The sequence below is a fragment of the Scyliorhinus canicula genome, chromosome 11 (genome assembly GCF_902713615.1).
Source record: "Scyliorhinus canicula chromosome 11, sScyCan1.1, whole genome shotgun sequence".
Lineage (NCBI taxonomy): Eukaryota > Metazoa > Chordata > Chondrichthyes > Carcharhiniformes > Scyliorhinidae > Scyliorhinus > Scyliorhinus canicula.
This window is the reverse complement of record NC_052156.1, coordinates 150,826,047-150,844,229: the sequence shown is the minus strand read 5'-3', so window position 1 is coordinate 150,844,229 and position 18,183 is coordinate 150,826,047. Positions and strand designations below refer to the sequence as shown.

Below are 18,183 nucleotides of genomic sequence, written 5' to 3'. Positions count from 1 at the left end.
ATTGAAACTCTCATCCATGCTTTTCCAGATACTCCCTAAGATAGTTACATTCAATCAAGGTGTGAGCCATTGTTTTAGCTTATTACATGAATCCGTGTGTTTTTGCTAAGCCTGCTTGTGAGAAAGAATCTGCATTTTATAATCCTGCTCTTTGCAGCTGCTAGTAACCTTTTATGGGATCTTTCCCTGTATCCTCTGATGTTTCTCTCAGACCAGATATTGTCAGACTTCCATGTTTCAAATGACACATTTTTCTGTATTTTCAATTACAACCGGGTCGGGGCCGCTAATGATATGCCAACGGTATCTACTCTACATGCGTTCCGGAACATATTGATGGTGCTGTGGAGGTGACGGAGAATTTTGCTTTGGTGTGAAAACGGCACCACTGCAAATTCGGCATTGAAGTCGATTCTCCGCCCAATCGCGTATCCCAATTTCAGCATCGGCCGACGAAGGATCCAGCCCTATTCTCTGTTTTCAAGCCAGTTTGCTGTCCATCTACAACTTGTTCCTTCAGCTGCTTTTATCTTTGTGTTAGGCTAAATCTCAGTTCAATGAGTGAGTCGACACAGTAAGGCTTCAATCAAATAGTTTTTTACTTAGGATTGTAACACGTACAGCCATCTGAGTTATGGCTGGAGAAGGCGCATTCTGCCGAGCCTCAAGTTACACACACTGATAAAGGTTGTTCCGCGCGCAATGGCCTTGGGCGGGTTACATAGCTGCCCACTCACAGTACTGTTGCTAACCTAAATGTTATCTAAACCGCCACCCCCATCGCCCTCCTTAGTCAGAGCTAGAAGCAGCTGCACAAATATACCTTACAATCCCTCCTTTGTCCTCTTATGAGGACAACAATTACTTCCCGCGCCCCCTATGTTTTGAAACGCGCGCGAAAAGAAAATAAAAAACCCTTTTTGCCAAGCGTTCTATACCGCCTGGTTGGGTCTTGAGGTCTCAGGAAGGTGAGGACCCCCCCATCCTCTTGGCTCGACCCGCCGGAGTCTCAAGTCCTTCCCAGGGGCGGTGTACATTATATACAATTTTTGCCTTGCCCCTTATAACCCGCGCGTTTTTCTTTCGCTCCCTTCCCCCCCCAGTTTCACATTTCAGCTTCTAAGTACTCTTCTTGGTCAAAAATATCTTCATGTCCTGGTATTTAGGAGGTAGTTCCTCCCGGTTGGCGAATGCCCTCAGCCCACGGGATTTTTTCCGGGTTTTCTGATACACACCAGGTCCCCTTCTTTTATCGGACTCTCCTGTCCTTCTTCTCTGTCACCGGCCGCGTTGTTCACCTGTTGCGAAACTAAAGCGACCATGTTACCGAGCATTTTGATATATTGACTCATTTCAATTTCCCTATCTTCCCATGTTTGCACCCACTCCGGGTTGGTCTTGGGTCCTGGGTCGTTAAGAGGGTGAAAATTCAAAACTTAAGATTTGTAAGTTCCAATTAAAATGCATCTTCAGCTGTGTGGACTGTTCATTACTTTATCAGAATTAAAAGGCCAGAACTCGCAGGCAAACCAGCATGGGAGTGTCAAGACATCTTCTGGATTACACACAAAAGCTTGTTGAAAGGGTTAATTGTCTTGCAGAGACAAAAAGGGGCGTATAGTGGGTGGATAAATTGGAATGATGCCATTCACATCTCTAAAACTTGTTTTTAAATTTTTCACTCAAATGGCTGGGAGTAAAAGTTGGAGTGCTGCCAAATTCCCGTTATCAAGTTTTTCAGGGAACACAATATGTTATTGAAACTCATGGACATATTTCATTTACCCATCTGTTGTTTATAAGTCATTCTGCAATCTCATAATTAAAACATCTGCGTTGTGGGACAGTTTAGTTTCACCCTACTGATGATTTTTTGTGTCAGGGAAGTTTTAACCCTGAACTAATGAAACACCGGCTTGATCATATTTGTCACATGCACTTCAACCATCCCAACCTCCGCTGAACACCACAAAACCAATACTTTCCTATTCCTACACACGTGATCTCGCATCCTGATTAAAATTATAGCCTTTGAAAAGAAAAAAAATTGTTAACTGTACTCAAACTATAATCTTTAAAGACAATGCGTAGACAATTTGAAGCTTTCAAATAATCACAGCTCGTAACAAGTCAAGGTCTGAAGTCAAAGTCTGAATACAAAGACTGTGAATAGTTCAGAACAAAGTTTAGATGCCTAAAACTCTCTCTCTCTCTCTGGAACTCTTGTCGCTCTTTCTCTTTATCTAACTACCCCTCCCCTTCTCTGTCTCTCCCTGACGTTCTCTTTCGCTCTCTCAACTTTCACTGTCTCTATCAGTCTCTCTCTCTCTACGTAACTCTCTCTACGTAACTCTCTGTCTGTCTCTCTTTCTCTAAAATGGAACAAAATTAAAATACTGAACAAAATTTTTCATTCTCCTTCAAAAACTTTATCTGTGTCATTCCATTTAAGTCAATTTCCACTGATTAATTTTAGAGGCATTAGCTATTCTTAGAGATGTATATTTCTTTGTGCAGATGACCTGCTTGCTGAAATGGTTAAATTTTTGTACAGAATCAAAAGTGGTGGAGAACTTGGCATGATGCCATCTCCATCCGTTATGTGACCTTATACATTACCCATCCTTTCTTTCAATTTTCAATGTTCGTTGTTTAACTGGTTTTTGGAAAGAGACATTACTGGATGTTTATTTTTCTTTTATTTCAAGTGAGTTGAATTACTGCTGAATTTATCTGGACGGCTTGAAACGATCTGAAGTTATTCTCGACATGTATCCATTCTTAAGTTTCTAACCGTAATCTTGTATTGATTTTCCTCCCCATTTTTTCGTTTTGGGAGGGGGGGTTAGTCATCCTCAGATATTCCTGAACAAAACTAATTGAGTGCTTTAGCCCCTTTCTGATCTTTTGGACTTCACTTAATTTGATTTTTTTTTCTCTCCTTGAGACATTCCGGGACAGTCGTTAGCCGTAATTGTTGGCAGTTTTGTGAGGTCTTTATGCTAGTTTGCAGAACCTACTGCAGTATCTTTACTCGTTTTATTGACATGCTTAAAGGAGTTAGAGCTCAATTCCTTTAAACCAGCCTGTCTTCCAAATGGTATGAAGGTTTAATTTATCATTTGTGCTTAGAACTTTATTTGTCTTATCTTTACTTCTGTGTATCTCACCATTTTTCTCTGTTCCACAGAAATCACACCCATCTTTTATCATTGTTTTTTTTTTACCAGAGTAGTTTGCTCTTCAAAAACCCAAATGTTTTAAACTGACTTTTTTACTCATTTGGCCTTGATACTAGATTTATTGGATGTTACTTCACCGTCTGTCCGCCTTTCCAAGTGATTCTAATTTTTGGCGGTCAAAGGTTTGACTACTCGCCTTGTCCACCGGCTCGAGTGGCATCCAGCTCAGCAACATCCTTCCAGACTTAAACTAAATGTTAGGGGTGAAAATATTCACACAAAGGCCTGAATATAGCTTAAACTCACATGGATTAATATACAGATTCAAGGCGGATAGCCTAATGACTTGGTTATTTTCCCATATGTGCCGTCCTTTTTTTTTTTTTTTTTTTTAAGACGTTGGCTGTTCTAACTATTTCTTTCTCTGTCAATTTTTTTAATGCATTAGTTTTCCCCCAGTGGCCATTTTTCTTCTAAATTTTTATGCTCTTTTCGCGCGCTAATGTTACCGGACATTTATATTTCAAGGACATTTATATTTCAAGGACATTTATATTTCAAGTCTCTTATGAACCGGTGATAATAGATCCAAAACTGTTTTGTTTTCAATGCCCGACCTTCACGTGACAGATCTCTGTTCTTAATAACCAGTCTAAGGCAACAAAACAATTTTCCGATTCTAAGACTCTACTTCCTTCTCACTCTACTTCTGAGATCTGACAGTTTTTTAAGTAAAGACTTTGAGTAAATATTATCACTAATATTTGGTCGAAGGTAATAATTCTATTTCCTTCTCACTCTACTTCTGATATCTGACAGTTTTTTAAGTAAAGACTTTAAGTAAATATTATCACTAATATTTGGTCGAAGGTAATAACATGCCCTCTACTTCCTTCTCACTCTACTTCTGATATCTGACAGTTTTTAAGTAAAGACTTTAAGTAAATATTATCACTAATATTTGGTCGAAGGTAATAACATGCCCTCTACTTCCTTCTCACTCTACTTCTGAGATCTGACAGTTTTTTAAGTAAAGACTTTAAGTAAATATTATCACTAATATTTGGTCGAAGGTAATAACATTAATCTTACACCTTAAGGACTTTTAAGTTTAACTTAACACTTACGTGTCACAATCCCAAGGCGTTTGACGTCCGGCTATGGTCGTCTTCTAATTTTGTCTCCTTTTTCAATCACTGAGACAATTATTACACAATTTAAAATTTCAATTTTGGAGTTTTGATTTAACAGGTTTGACTCCGTACCTTCTTTTTAGCCGGCTTTTAATTGTCTCTGCGATCTTAAACGGAGTTGTGTTCGACTCCCCCCCAACGTCGGGGTCACCAATTTGTTAGGCTAAATCTCAGTTCAATGAGTGAGTCGACACAGTAAGGCTTCAATCAAATAGTTTTTTACTTAGGATTGTAACACGTACAGCCATCTGAGTTATGGCTGGAGAAGGCGCATTCTGCCGAGCCTCAAGTTACACACACTGATAAAGGTTGTTCCGCGCGCAATGGCCTTGGGCGGGTTACATAGCTGCCCACTCACAGTACTGTTGCTAACCTAAATGTTATCTAAACCGCCACCCCCATCGCCCTCCTTAGTCAGAGCTAGAAGCAGCTGCACAAATATACCTTACACTTTGTCATGGCCTCACGGTAGCATGGTGGTTAGCATCAATGCTTCACAGCTCCAGGGTCCCAGGTTCGATTCCCGGCTGGGTCACTGTCTGTGTGGAGTCTGCACGTCCTCCCTGTGTGTGCGTGGGTTTCCTCCGGGTGCTCCGGTTTCCTCCCACAGTCCAAAGATGTGCAGGTTAGGTGGATTGGCCATGATAAATTGCCCGTAGTGTAAGGTTAATGGGGGGATTGTTGGGATACGGGTTACGTGGGTTTAAGTAGGTTGATCATTGCTCGGCACAACATCGAGGGCCGAAGGGCCTGTTCTGTGCTGTACTGTTCTATGTTCTAAGTCTCCTGTACAATTCTTTACAAATGGGTTACATTCTCGCTGTTGCCAGTGTGTGAAGCAGATCTGCCATTAAGGTGAGATATGGGAGAATAGATGGGGTTCAGATCTATTACAAAAGGGATTGAATTATCTGATGTAAATTCTCATGCTTTGAGGGTATAATTTCCATATTTTGAGGTCCTCATATCATTATAATAATGAGAAAATGCTAAATGTTCTCATTGATCGTTAAATCCTAATTTCTTCAATTGGTTAATTTACAGCCTGATTAATGGGTTTAGGAACATTGACTGCAGTTTCCATTCCTCATTGAGGAGTTACAGAGCCACGTTACACAATCTCAGGTGTAGCACAGTAAATATTTGTTCATCTTCCAGCATCTCCTGTTGGCTCTCAGCCACTAATTGTCAACAATTCTTTTGACATCATTAATGGTCCAGCCAATTGGATTTGATTTCAATGTTTCCATTGGTCTTCGGTCTGCTCTATATATTCACAGTTGCACTTGAAACCTCATCACATCAGACAACTGGGAAAGAGTGAGGTAGGAATGGGAGCTGCAAATTCCCATCTTTCATTGGGAATCTTAATGTTAATGTTGAATCTTTTTTGTATTTCAGATTTGAAGAAAGGAACGTCACTGCAAACATGATGCTGTTTGGAGTCTTGCTGTTGGTTGCATTATTCACCAGTGATGTGGCAGGTAAACTGAAATAAAAACAGAAAATGCTGGACATAAACATATCAGGTCTGGCAGCATCTGTGGAGAGAGAAACAGAGTGGACGTTTTGAGTCCGCCTGACTTCTTCAGAGCTGAAGAGAGGTAGAATTGTGATGGCTTTGTGATGTTGAAGAGCGAAGGTGGAGTAGATGGAGCAAAACAGAAGAACAGGTGTCGGCAGGGGTTGAAGAGAGATTTCACAAAGATGTCATGGACATGAGACAAAGGGAGTGGTAATCATAGAATTTACAATGCAGAAGGAGGCCACTCGGCCCATCGAGTCTGCACTGGCTCTTTGAAAGAGCACCCTACCCTAAGTCAACAACCTAGCCCCATAACCCAGTAACCCCACCCAACAGTCCAAAGATGTGCGGGTTAGGTGGATTGGCCATGCTAAATTGCCCGTAGTGCCCTAAAAAGTAAGGTTAAGGTTAAGGGGGGGGGGGGGTTGTTGGGTTACGGGTATAGGGTGGATACGTGGGTTTGAGTAGGGTGATCATTGCTCGGCACAACATCGAGGGCCGAAGGGCCTGTTCTGTGCTGTACTGTTCTATGTTCTATAACACTAAGGGCAATTTTGGATACTAAGGGCAATTTATCATGGCCAATCCATCTAACCTGCACATATTTGGACTGTGGGAGGAAACCGGAACACCCGGAGGAAACCCACGCACACACGGGGAGGATGTGCAGACTCCGCACAGACAGTGTCCCAAGCCGGGAATCAAACCTGGGACCCTGGAGCTATGATGCAATTGTGCTATCGACAATGCTACCGGGCTGCCCTTGTTGAGAGTGTTAAATGAGAGTGTTAAAGACTAAAGCAGGTGTTAGTAGTGGTATAAAGTTCAGAATGTGTTAATAGCCAAACAAGGGTCAGCAATCTCTGAGTAAAACATAGGAACAAGTTACGGACTGGGTCTATAAACAGAAGGGGGGAGAAAAACAAACATTTCAAAACGGCGAAGAGAGATCATGGTCTGAAGTTGATGAACTCAATGTTAAATTCAGAAGTTCCCAATCGGAAATGAGGTGCTGTCACTCCAGTTTGTGTTCGGCTTCACTGGAACATTACAGCAGGTCTAGAAGATCACAAGACATAGGAGCAGAATTAGGCCACTCGGCCTGTCGAGTCTGTTCCGCCATTCAATCATGGCTGATATTTCTCTCATCCCCATTCTCCTGCCTTCTCCCCATAACCCCTGATCGCCTTATTGATCAAAAACCTATCTATTTCTGTCTTAAGACACACGGTGATTTGGCCTCCACAGCCTTCTGCGACAAAGAGTTCCACAGATTCACCACCCTCTGGCTGAAGAAATTCCTCCTCATCTCTGTTTTAAAGGATCTGAGATTGTGTCCTCCACTTCTAGTTTTTCCAACAAGTGGAAACATCCTCTCCACGTCCACTCTATCCAGCCACACAGTATCCTGTAAGTTTCAATAAGATCCACCCTCATCCTTCTGAACTCCAACGAGTACAGACCCAGAGTCCTCAACCGTTCCTCATACGACAACTCTTCATTCACAAGGGATCATTCTTGTGAACCTCCTCTGGACCCTTTCCAAGGCCTGCACATCCTTCCTTAGATACGGGACCCCAAACTGCTCACAATTCTCCAAATGGGGTCTGACCAGAGCCTTATCTAGCCTCAGAAGAACATCCCTGGTCTTGTATTTTAGCCCTCTTGACATGAATGCTAACACTGCATTTGCCTTCCTAACTGCTGACTGAACCTGCACGTTAACCTGAAGAGAATCGTGAACAAGGCCTCCCAAGTCCCTTTGTGTTTCTGATTTCCTGAGCATCTTCCCATTTAGAAAATAATCTATGCCTCCATTTTTCCTTCCAAAGTGCATAACCTCACACTTTTCTACATTGTATTCCATCTGCTATTGCTTTGCCCACTCTCCTAGCCTGTCCAAGTCCTTCTGCAGGCCGCCTGCTTCCTCAATACTACCTGCCCCTCTACAGATCTTTGTATCATCTGCAAACTTAGCAACCGTGCCTTCAGTTCCTTCCTCCAGATCATTGCTGTAGATAGTGAAAAGTTGTGATCACAGCACCGACCCCTGAGGTACACCACTAGCCGCCGCTGGCAACCTGAAAAAGACCCCTTTATCCCCACTCTCTGCCTTCTGCCAGTCAGCGAATCCTCTATCCATGCCAGGATCTTACTTTTAACACCATGGGCTCTTAACTTACTAAACAGTCTCCTATGCGGCACCTTGTCAAAGGCCTTCTGGAAATCTAAATAAATCACGTACACTGGTTTTCCTTTGTTTAACTTGTTTGTTACTTCCTTAAAGAACTCTAACAGATTTATCAAACATGACCTCCCCTTGACGAAGCCAGACTGACTCAGTCCTATTTTATCATCTTTAATAATGGACTCAGAAATCTTACCAATGACCGAAGTCAGGCTAACCGGCCTATAATTTCTCGTCTTCTGCCTCCCTCCCATCTGACACAGAGGTGTTACATTAGCCACTTTCCAGTTCTCTGGGACCCTTCTTGCCTCCAGTGATTACTGAAAGATCATCACCAATGCCTCCACAATCTCCTGAGCTATATAGTTTTGAACCCCGGGATGTAATCCATCCAGTCCAGGTGACTTAACCACCTTCAGACTTTTCAGTTTTCCCAGAACCTTCTCCTTAGTAATGGTCACTGTACTCACCTCTGCCCCCTGGTTCTCCTGGAGCTCTGGCATCCCACTAGTGTCTTCCACCATGAAGACTGGTGCAAAGTAACTATTCAGTTAATCTGCCATTTCTTTGTTTTCTACTATTACTTCTTCAGCCATATTTTCCAGTGTCTATTTTTGCCTCTCTCTTCCCTTTTATGTCGAAAAAAAAACTCTTCCTATCTTCCTTTATATTACTAGTTAGCTTGCATGCGTACTTCATCTTCTCCCCCCGTATTGCTTTTTTAGTTGTCCTCTGCTTGCTTTTCAAGGCTTCCAAATCCTCTGGCTTCCCACTAATCCTCGCCACTTTGTATGCTTTTTCTTTAGCTTTTATGCTGTCCTTGACATGGTTGACGCATCAACCATGGATGCCTTGTCCTCCGCTTTGCATGTTTCCACGTCCTTGGGATGAATTTCTATTGTGCCTCCTGAATAACCCCCAAAATCCCCTGCCATTGCTGGTCTACTGTCTTCCCTGCGAGGCTCCTTTTCCAATCAACTCTGGCCAGCATGTCTTTGTAGTTACCCTTATTTTACAGTAATACTGTTACATCTGATTGCAGCTTCTCCCTCTCAAACTGTAGGGTACATTCCATCATATTGTGGTCACTGCTCCCTCAGGGTTCCTTCACCTTAAGTTCCCTAATCAAGTTTGCCTCATTACACATCACCAAATCCAGAATTGCCTGTTCCCTAGTAGGCTCTGTCACAAGCTGCTCCAAAAAAACATCTCTTAGACATTTCACAAATTCCTTTTGTTGGGACCCACTACAAACCTGATTTTCCCAGTCCACCTGCATATTGAAGTCACCCATGATTATTGTATTATTGCCTTCTTTACATGCCTTTTCTATCTGCTGATTTATTTTCTGCCCCACATCCTGACTACTGCTCGGGGGCCTGTACGTAACTCCCATCAGGGACTTTTTACTTTTGCGATTCCTCAACTCTACCCACAGAGATTCTATGCCTTCTGATCCTATATCGCTCCTTGCTATCAATTTAACTCCATTCTTTACTAACAATGCATCCCCACCCACTTTGCCCATCTGCCTGTCCTTTCGATAGGATACATATCCTTGGATATTGAGATCCCAGCCCTGATGCCCTGGCAGCCACGTCTCTGTGATGCCCACAACATCATACCGGCTAATTTCAATGTGCGCAACAAGCTCAGGTGGAGGACAGAAATATGACCTTGAGACCAAAATTGTGAATGAAAATGTCTGGGGTCATGTTTCTGAATTGAGCAAGAGTGATCCGCAAGGATCACCCAGTCTGTGATTAGACTCCCCAAAGTAGAGAGACCACATTGTGAGCAGTGAATGCAGCGACTAACTTGATGCAGATGCAAGTGAATTGTGACTTCACCTGGAAGCGGCGTCTGTGGCCTTGGTTAGCGAGGAGGGAGCAGGTAAAGTGGCAGGTGGTTCACATCCTGCAATTGCATAGCAAGGTGCCGTGGAAACGGATGAGGTGTTGGGTTGAAAGAGGAGCGGAAGAGGGTGTCACGAAGCGGATGGTCCCTGTGGAATGCTGACAGGAGAGGTGAGGGGGAAATGTGTTTGGTGGTGGCATCATGCAGGAGTTGATGGAAATGGCGGAGGATGATCCTTTCAATGCGGAGGCTGCTGGGGTGAAAGGTGAGAACATGGAGAAGCCTATCATGGTTATGGGAGGGAGGAGAAAGGGTGAGGGAAGAAGTGTGGTAGATGGTCGGACACAGTTGAGGGCTCTGTCAGTGGTGGGAAACCTCAGCTGGCTCAGGAAAAAGCACCATTTTGAAAGGTAGAATTACTGGAACAGATGTAATGGAGGCAGGGAAACTGAGAAAATCGGATGGAGTCCTTATGGAGTGAGGGTGTGAGGAAATGTAGTCGAGGAAAATGTGGGAGTTGGTTGGCTTGTAATGGTTATTAGTGCACACTTATCACGAGAAATGGAGACACAGAAGTCATGAGAGGGAAGGGAAGTGTCCATGAAGGAAGATAGATCATGTGAAGTCACTGAGATGTGGAAACCTGAAGCAAAATTGATAAATCTTTCAAGGCCCAGACGAGAGGCTAAGGCAGCACTGATACAGTCACCTTTGTAATGGAATGAGATCTCTGGGTGTGGGGGGACAGAGTAGAACTGGAACACATAGCCCACAAAGGAAAAGGCATGGCCCATGCAGGTACCCATAGCTACACCTTTTATTTGGAGGAAGTGAGACAAGTTCAAGGAGAAATTATTAAATGAGAGAACAGGTTCAGCCAGATGGAGGAAGGTGGATTGGACAGGCCTCCGTTCTAGAAAGAAAGAGCCCCCAAAACCTCCTGGTGAGGGATGGAAGTGCAGAGGGAATGGACGTCCATGGTGACATGAAGATAGTTAGGGCCAAGGAATTGGAAATTATTAAAATGAGGTTGGGGATCAGAGGAATGGTAAATGTAGGTGGGAAGAGACTGGGGAAGGAGAGAGAGGATGGAGTCAAGGTCGGAGGAAATGGGCTCTGTGGGGCAGGACCAGGCAGGCACGATGGCTCTACCAGGACAGTCCTGTTGTGAATTCTGGGAGGGAGGTTGAAGTGGGCTGTGCGGGGTTGGGGACTATGAGTTTGGAATCTGTAGAGGGAAGATCCCCAGACTCGATGAGGCATTTCCAGATGCCTGGAAATAATGGTTTGATATTTGGGGTGAAGTCATGGTCAGGTGGAGGGTGAAAGAAGTGTCTGAGAATTGGCACTCAGCCTCTGCAAGGTGGAGATCGGTATGCCACACAACAACAACCCCAACCATGTCGGCAGATTTGACGACAAAGTCAGAGTTGGGTGTGAACTGAGTGCAGCAAGTTCAGAAGTGTTGGAGTGGGTGAGAGCAGCAGAGTGGTTAAGATGGCTGATGTCATGGCAACAGCTCTCATTGAAACAATCAAGTTCAGAAAAATGGTTCCAGGTCGCGGGAGAATGGAGACGGGTCAAAGGATCCAGTGAAGGAGGGGGAGGATTCCTGTCCAAAGAGGTGAGCACGGAGATGAAGATGACGGAAGAAGAGTTCAGCTTCATGTCGAGCACATAATTACTTGAGGGGAGGACAGAAAGTGATAAAATGGAGCCCTTAGCTTAGCACAAAACATTTAGCATCAGAGAGGAGAAGGTCAGAGTGCACAGTGAATACACGTCAGAGCCAGCATTCCATAGAATAGAATTTACAGTGCAGAAGGAGGCCATTCGGCCCATCAAGTCTGTACCGGCTCTTGGAAAGAGCACCCTACCCAAGCCGATACCCTCCACCCTATCCCTATAACCCAATAACCCCACCTAACACTCAGGGCAATTTGGACCCTAAGGGCAATTTGGACCCTAAGGGCAATTTATCATGGCCAATCCACCTAACCTGCACATCTTTGGACTGTGGGAGGAAACCGGAGCACCCGGAGGAAACCCACGCACACACGGGGAGAACGTGCAGACTCCACACAGACAGTGACCCAATCCGGGAATCGAACCTGGGACCCTGGAGCTGTGAAGCATTTGTGCTATCCACAATGCTACCGTGCTGCCTTAGAAGAAGGGATGTGGTTAGAGAGATGCCAAGATCTGGTAGGACCTAGGTGGGAATTGATCTGGTAAAGTTGTTGGAGTATTGTGTTCGTTAAAACATGAAAGATAGGGAACTAGTTTCTTGTTTGAGTGTCAGTGAGACAAAGAATGAGATGGAAATGGGGACAAGAGCAGCTTTTGGAATAGGGTGTGTTGGAGCTGCAAGAGAGATGCAGGTAGACTGATTTTATTAGCTCGAGAAATCAATGACTGCTAACAAAAATAAAGATTAAATTGGCAACACAAGGTGTGTATCCATTAATAGGACATGGGAATTTGGGAACTATCAGACTGTCCCAGATGACTACACCTGTAGGAAGTGTCTCTTGCCTGAGACACAGCAGCTCAGAGTCATTGAGCTGAAGTGTGAGTTTGAGAGCCTCCAACACTGGGGAGGAGGGGAAATACCCACACGGCTTTCTCCAGATCACAGTCACCTCATAGTAAAGCACATTGTAGGAAGAGGACTGTGTGTCTGTCTGTCAGGAGGCAAGAGGAGGGAGAGAAGGAGGCCCCATGGAGACTGATTCTCATTCTTGCTGTTGTGAGGAGAAGGATAAAGGCTGCTGGATTCACTGAAGGGGAAACTAGATAAACTCATGGGGCAGATGGGAATGAAGGGATGTGGTGGTCGGGTTAGAGGAAGTAAACAGAGTGGGAGGAGACTCCTGAGGGACTTTCTGTGTAACAGAAATGACAGGCATTGGCCAATTGGAGCAAACATCCTCTTCCTGTTCTGTAACTTCTCGATATTTTGATTATAACACGGTGTGTGAATAAAGGATTAATGCAGTAAGGTGAAAAGTCCCACTCGCTGGCCAGGTCTCGTCTACCATGTGCTCATCAATTTCTAGCCCCATGAATGAGAAATGAAATGTGAATGTTGTGATTATTACAGTTTTGTTTTAATTTGCAGCTCAACCTCCTCCGGAGACTGAATTAGAGAAACAGGCAAAGATGGAACAGGACCTTGGAAAACGTGGTCTCTCGGGGAAAGGACTTTGTGGTGATGACGTGTATTATTTTGGCCATTGTTACAAATTTGTTTCTGATGAAAAGACTTGGGCAGATGCTGAGGTAAGACCCTGAAATCTTTGTAAGTAATTCAAGTATTTGCTCCTCAATGTTTCTAAATCTGACCAAACACAGGAGGAAAGAATCTTCTTGTTTGTATCTGGACAGTTTGGATTGACTCAGTGCTCCATCACCTGGGTAATATGATCTACATTGGATTCTCCATTAACACTGAGGGTAATGAACTGTGACATTGTACACTGCAGACAATGAAGCTCATTTGGTTCATCCATGGACAGCGATGAGAGTGTTAGAACTGGTCTGAGTGTCTCTGTATTGGAAGAAAATCCAATCAGCACAGCTCCCTGACCCTGATCACCATCCAGTGCAACTTGCTGTAAAATACAAGATGTGGAAGTTTAGTGGGGACAGGATTGGGATCCTGATCTTCAGATCAGAGGAAACAAGGTCCACTGAAAGATCAGCATTATTCACTCCACACCCACACTTCAAACCAGACAAAGTTTACTCCAAGATGCAAATCGGCGTTTGGTATTCGCACATTTTGTTGGATTTTGATTCAAATTGAGATACAAATCAGTGGAGTTTGTATCTTCCAGGCTTCACCCAGTTACACCTTACAGCTCACCAAAAGCTTGGTCAGAAATTGTCATTTTAAAGAATGTTTTGAAGGAGAGGGAAGCAGATGCTGCGATGTTGTCCCCGTGTTCACCACGAGGGCAAACGGCAACTTGACGCAAAATATCGCGAGAGTCAGAAATCCAGAAACCCGCAGACAGCATCTCGTTTTCCAAGTCTCCCTGCCCCCTGCTGGTCACATAACGAGGTTCAAAGGTCAGGAATCACATGCAATGAAATAATAATATAGTTAAAGGACTTTCCCACCATTTGTTGTTGAACAGCCTCGCCGTGCCCAACTCGGTGACGCGACAAGACCGTTAAATCTCACGCCAGAGTTTTTGCAGGGATTGTGGCCAAGGCATCTGAAATCGGAGATTTATGAACTTTGATTCCTAAATCTCTCTACTTTAGATTCACAATTCCCTGGCGCACTGAAGCCATAGTGCTAACCACTATGCTACCGTGCTGCTTGTACCTGTCCAAAGCCTTTTGGTGATTTCTGAGTTTGGATTCCAAAATCTTCTGCTTTGGATTCACAATTTACACATTTGCGCTTGAACCAAAGTCGTTGAGTGTGTAACTTTTCACGTCCCTCGGCACCAACTTGTTAAATTCCTGTGTCGCTGCCATTGAGCGTCGTGTTCTACAGATAGAATTGTAATTTAAATTAAATTAAACTCCACAGACACCTCTGAGCATGGGGGCCTCCTTCTCTCCCTCCTCTTGCCTCCTGACAGACAGACACACAGTCCTCTTCCTACAATGTGCTTTACTATGAGGTGACTGTGATCTGGAGAAAGCTGTGTGGGTATTTCCCCTCCTCCCCGGTCATTATGATAAATCTGTTAGTGTGAATGTGGTCACTTTGCAATGACATGGGTTGCAGTGACTGTCAATGTCTGTACTGACAGCTGTTGGATGGTTAGAGATTGGCAAGAACAGGAGAAACACCAAATAACCCAGAGAGCGTTCGTTTGAGCACAAACCCAGTCCAATATCAGCTGATACACACAAGCTGCTGGAATTTCAATTTGAAGCCACAAGACGAGTGGTTCCAAGTAATCAGTGTGTGTGTCCCATTTACTGGCGTTTGGAATCAGTCCACATCAGGAGATCATGCACATTTAGCAGGAGTTTGTAGTTTTATTGTTCACATTCTGCAAAAGAACAAAGTTTCAACCTTAAACATATTTCGCAAAATAATTGAGTATGTTCAATGTAAAACGATAACAAGATACAAACGGTCTGTTTCTATTTAAAGCTGTATTGTCAAACTCTGCATCCAGGCAGCCATCTTGCCTCCGTACACTTCGAGAATCAGAATGCATTCATTGGAAAGCTGATATCTTCAGAAAAGGGAAAACGTCTCAGAGCTTGGATTGGTTTACATGACCTCTTCAAGGTAACATTTCTTGAGGTGATTCATGTTATTATTTATGGTAAACAAATTATACATTTTTAAATTTAATTTAATTTTACATTTCCACAGGAGGATACTTTCCTTTGGACTGATGGATCTTCAACAGATTTTACTGGATGGAGTCAGAATGAACCCAACAATGATTTACACATTGAAGACTGTGTGAATACTGAAAGGAGTAAGTTGATGTTGTCAATTGTTACTGTGTCCTAGGGGAAAGTAATTCCAGGCAAATAGATCAGTGGGTGAGATTCTGAGTGGACTCCATGTTGTTGAGTTTTAGACGTTGACAGATCTCTACTTCCTGCCCCTCTGACAGTCACCTTCCAGGTAAAACTGTTTCTTGGGGGCAAGTACATGGGTCACATGCTGTGGATAAAGGAACGTTCACTGGGAGTGACACTAAAAGTTCTCCTTCTGCTCAATTGTGCGTCTCTGTGGGTTCTGCAGTGATGAGGTCAGACCAAGAGCAGCTTTGTAACTGCTGCACGTTTACTGAGCTGATCCTGGCATGACCCAGGCTGCAGCCGTGCTCCCGGTGAGCAGGACTCCACTCTGTGTTGATACAACATTCCGAGGGAAAAGATTCAACCTTCCTGTATCCAGCCCTCACTTTACTAATACACCAAACACACGTCTCCCTTTCAACAGGATTCAATTCCCAGATTGGAGATAATGTAATCCAGACAGAGATTTGAAAACTGAATTCTAATTGGGAATGTTCCAGTTGTGTGAGGATTGTGCAATGGGGAAGGAGACAGTTTAACCCTGGTGGTGAGGCGGTGCTGCCCACCTACACAGGAGACTCTCACCCTGGGTAAACTCAGCATCTTCGCTCAGGAACTGTCCAAACCCACATTCAATATCGCCAGGTTTTCAGTTTTTAGTGACTCACACACTGGGCAGGATTCTCTGATCCTGTGGCTTAGCGTTGTCGCCGTCGTAAACGCCGGAGCAGCGATCCAGCTGCCGATACGGGCACCGGCACGGCCGGCGTGAGTTCACGCATGCACGTGCATTGCCATCTCTGCGCCAGCCCCAGGGCAAGATAGCGTAGCCCTACAGGGGCCCGGCACAGAGGAATATAGTCCCCCCCCCCCCCCCCCCCCCCCAGGATAAGCCCGCCGGGCGATCGGTAGGCCCCGCTCGCGGGCCTGGCCACCGTGGAGGCCCCCCCACAAGTCAGATCCCACCTCCACCACACCAGGACGGCCCCCGCAGCACAAACGCTCAGGTCCCGCTGGGTAGGACCACACGCGAACGCGCCGGCGGGACTCGGCAGGCATTCGGCCCGTCGAGCACGGAGATTCGCCGGGGGGGACACGTTGTGCGGCCCCCAAGCAGCGCCACGGCGAACGCGCCGGCGCCATTGGCGGCGATTCTTTGGCACTTCGGAGCGGCTTCACGTGATTTGCGCCTCCCCCCCCGATGATTCTGCAACTCGCCGCGGGGTCGGCGAATCCTGCCCACTGACTGAAAGCGGGGTTGCAACACAAAATATTTCAGGTTATTTACAAAGTTACTCATGGATTAAGGGATGGTTAAAATGAAAAGATCATTGACACTCTCAAAACAGAAAGAATGAACTAATTAGAACAATACCTCTCACTTCACTGAATTCAATCTTTCTTTCTCCAGAGAATCAGGTGCTGTGGAATGATCTGCCCTGCAGTGAGACATTGCCTTTCATTTGCTCCTACAAGCTGCCCTGCTGCTAGGTGAATCTGCTGATGCTCCGTGATCCTGTCCAGGGAGTGGATTCAATGATTTGATTTGTTTGTAGACACAATCACTGCCTCTGTGACTGTACTTAGTCTCTGAATCAATAATAAATAGAATTGCATCATGAGCCGTGTGTTTGATGCTGTGTGAGTCTAGTTTATAGCAGCCTTCCTGTCCCACTGTGGCTTCCTACCCACCTCTTCACTCAATACTAAATGGGGAAGCAGACAACACAGACTTGGATGATTTTTTAACTTATTTGTGTGATGGGAACTTTGCTGACAAGGTCCATATGGATCCCTCTGTGAGAAGGTGGTTGTGAGCCGCTTTCTTGAACTGTTTCAGTCCCCCAGGCGAGAGGGTGTGAGTTCTCGGATTGTGATTCAGTGACAGTGAAGGAATCATAGCGTTTCCAGTGCAGAAGGAGGCCATTCGGCCCATCGAGTCTGCACCTGCCCATACAAAGAGCACCCTGCTGAAGCCCACGTATCTAACCTATCCCCATAACCCAGTAACCCCCCACTTAACATGTTTTGGACACTCAGGGCAATTTAGCATGGCCAATCCACCTAATCTGCACATCTTTGGACTGTGGGAGGAAACCGGAGCACTCGGAGGAAACCCACGCCGACACGGGGAGATCGTGCAGACTCCACACAGACAGTGACCCAGCCGGGAATCAAACCTGGGACCCTGGAGCTGTGAAACAACTGCACTAACCACTATGCTACCGTGCTGGAACAATATCGTTCCAAGTCAGGATGGTGTGTGATGTGGAGGGGGAATTTGCAGCTGGTGATGTTCCAGTGCACTTGTTGCCCTTGTTTTTCTGGGCAGTAAAGATCACAGGTTTGAAAGGTGCTGTCAAAGAAGCCATGATGGTTACTGCACTGCATTTTACAGATGGTGGCATTGCTGCCATCCTGCACTGCTGTCAGAGGAAGTGTCAAACAAACAGGTTGCTTTGCCCTGGAAGGTGTTGGGCCCTCTTGAGTTTTGTTGGTGCTGCATTCATCCTGGCAAGTGGAGATTATTCCACCATATTCCTGATTTATGCCTTGTAGATTTGGACAGGATTTGGGGAGTCAGGAGATGAGGAGGCAATTCCCAATCTCTCACCTGTAGTTATATGATTGGCCCAATCTTCCTCAGGTATGACTCCAATCTGTGGGGATTATTCCCACTGATTCCAATTTTACTCGAGTCCTTTGATCCCAAAGCCTCGATGTGAAGGG

At 44.9% G+C, this 18,183-nt stretch overlaps 1 protein-coding gene and 1 long non-coding RNA gene across 2 annotated transcripts; one reads left to right on the top strand and one right to left on the bottom strand.

Moving 5' to 3' along the window:
• Positions 1-581: 581 nt before the first annotated feature.
• Positions 582-4,819, bottom strand: LOC119973502. Its single transcript, XR_005462334.1, has 2 exons — positions 4,310-4,819; positions 582-1,309 (listed from the first exon to the last, which is right to left on the bottom strand). It is a non-coding gene; the product is annotated as an uncharacterized LOC119973502 (long non-coding RNA).
• Positions 4,820-5,666: 847 nt separating this feature from the next.
• Positions 5,667-17,075, top strand: LOC119973500 (lectin-like). Its single transcript, XM_038811736.1, has 6 exons — positions 5,667-5,700; positions 5,777-5,859; positions 13,067-13,227; positions 15,068-15,208; positions 15,296-15,404; positions 16,865-17,075. Exons 2-6 carry the CDS (start codon positions 5,805-5,807, stop codon positions 16,942-16,944), a joined length of 546 nt encoding a protein of 181 aa, XP_038667664.1. The 5' UTR covers positions 5,667-5,700; positions 5,777-5,804; the 3' UTR covers positions 16,945-17,075.
• Positions 17,076-18,183: the final 1,108 nt, after the last annotated feature.

Excerpts from the sequence above, each read along its gene's own strand:
- LOC119973500 (XM_038811736.1), top strand. The coding sequence starts at position 5,805 with ATGATGCTGTTTGGAGTCTTGCTGTTGGTTGCATTATTCACCAGTGAT. Across the intron at positions 13,228-15,067 it reads AGACTTGGGCAGATGCTGAG|CTGTATTGTCAAACTCTGCA; the intron begins GTAAGACCCTGA and ends TTCTATTTAAAG. Across the intron at positions 15,405-16,864 it reads CTGTGTGAATACTGAAAGGA|AGAATCAGGTGCTGTGGAAT; the intron begins GTAAGTTGATGT and ends TTCTTTCTCCAG.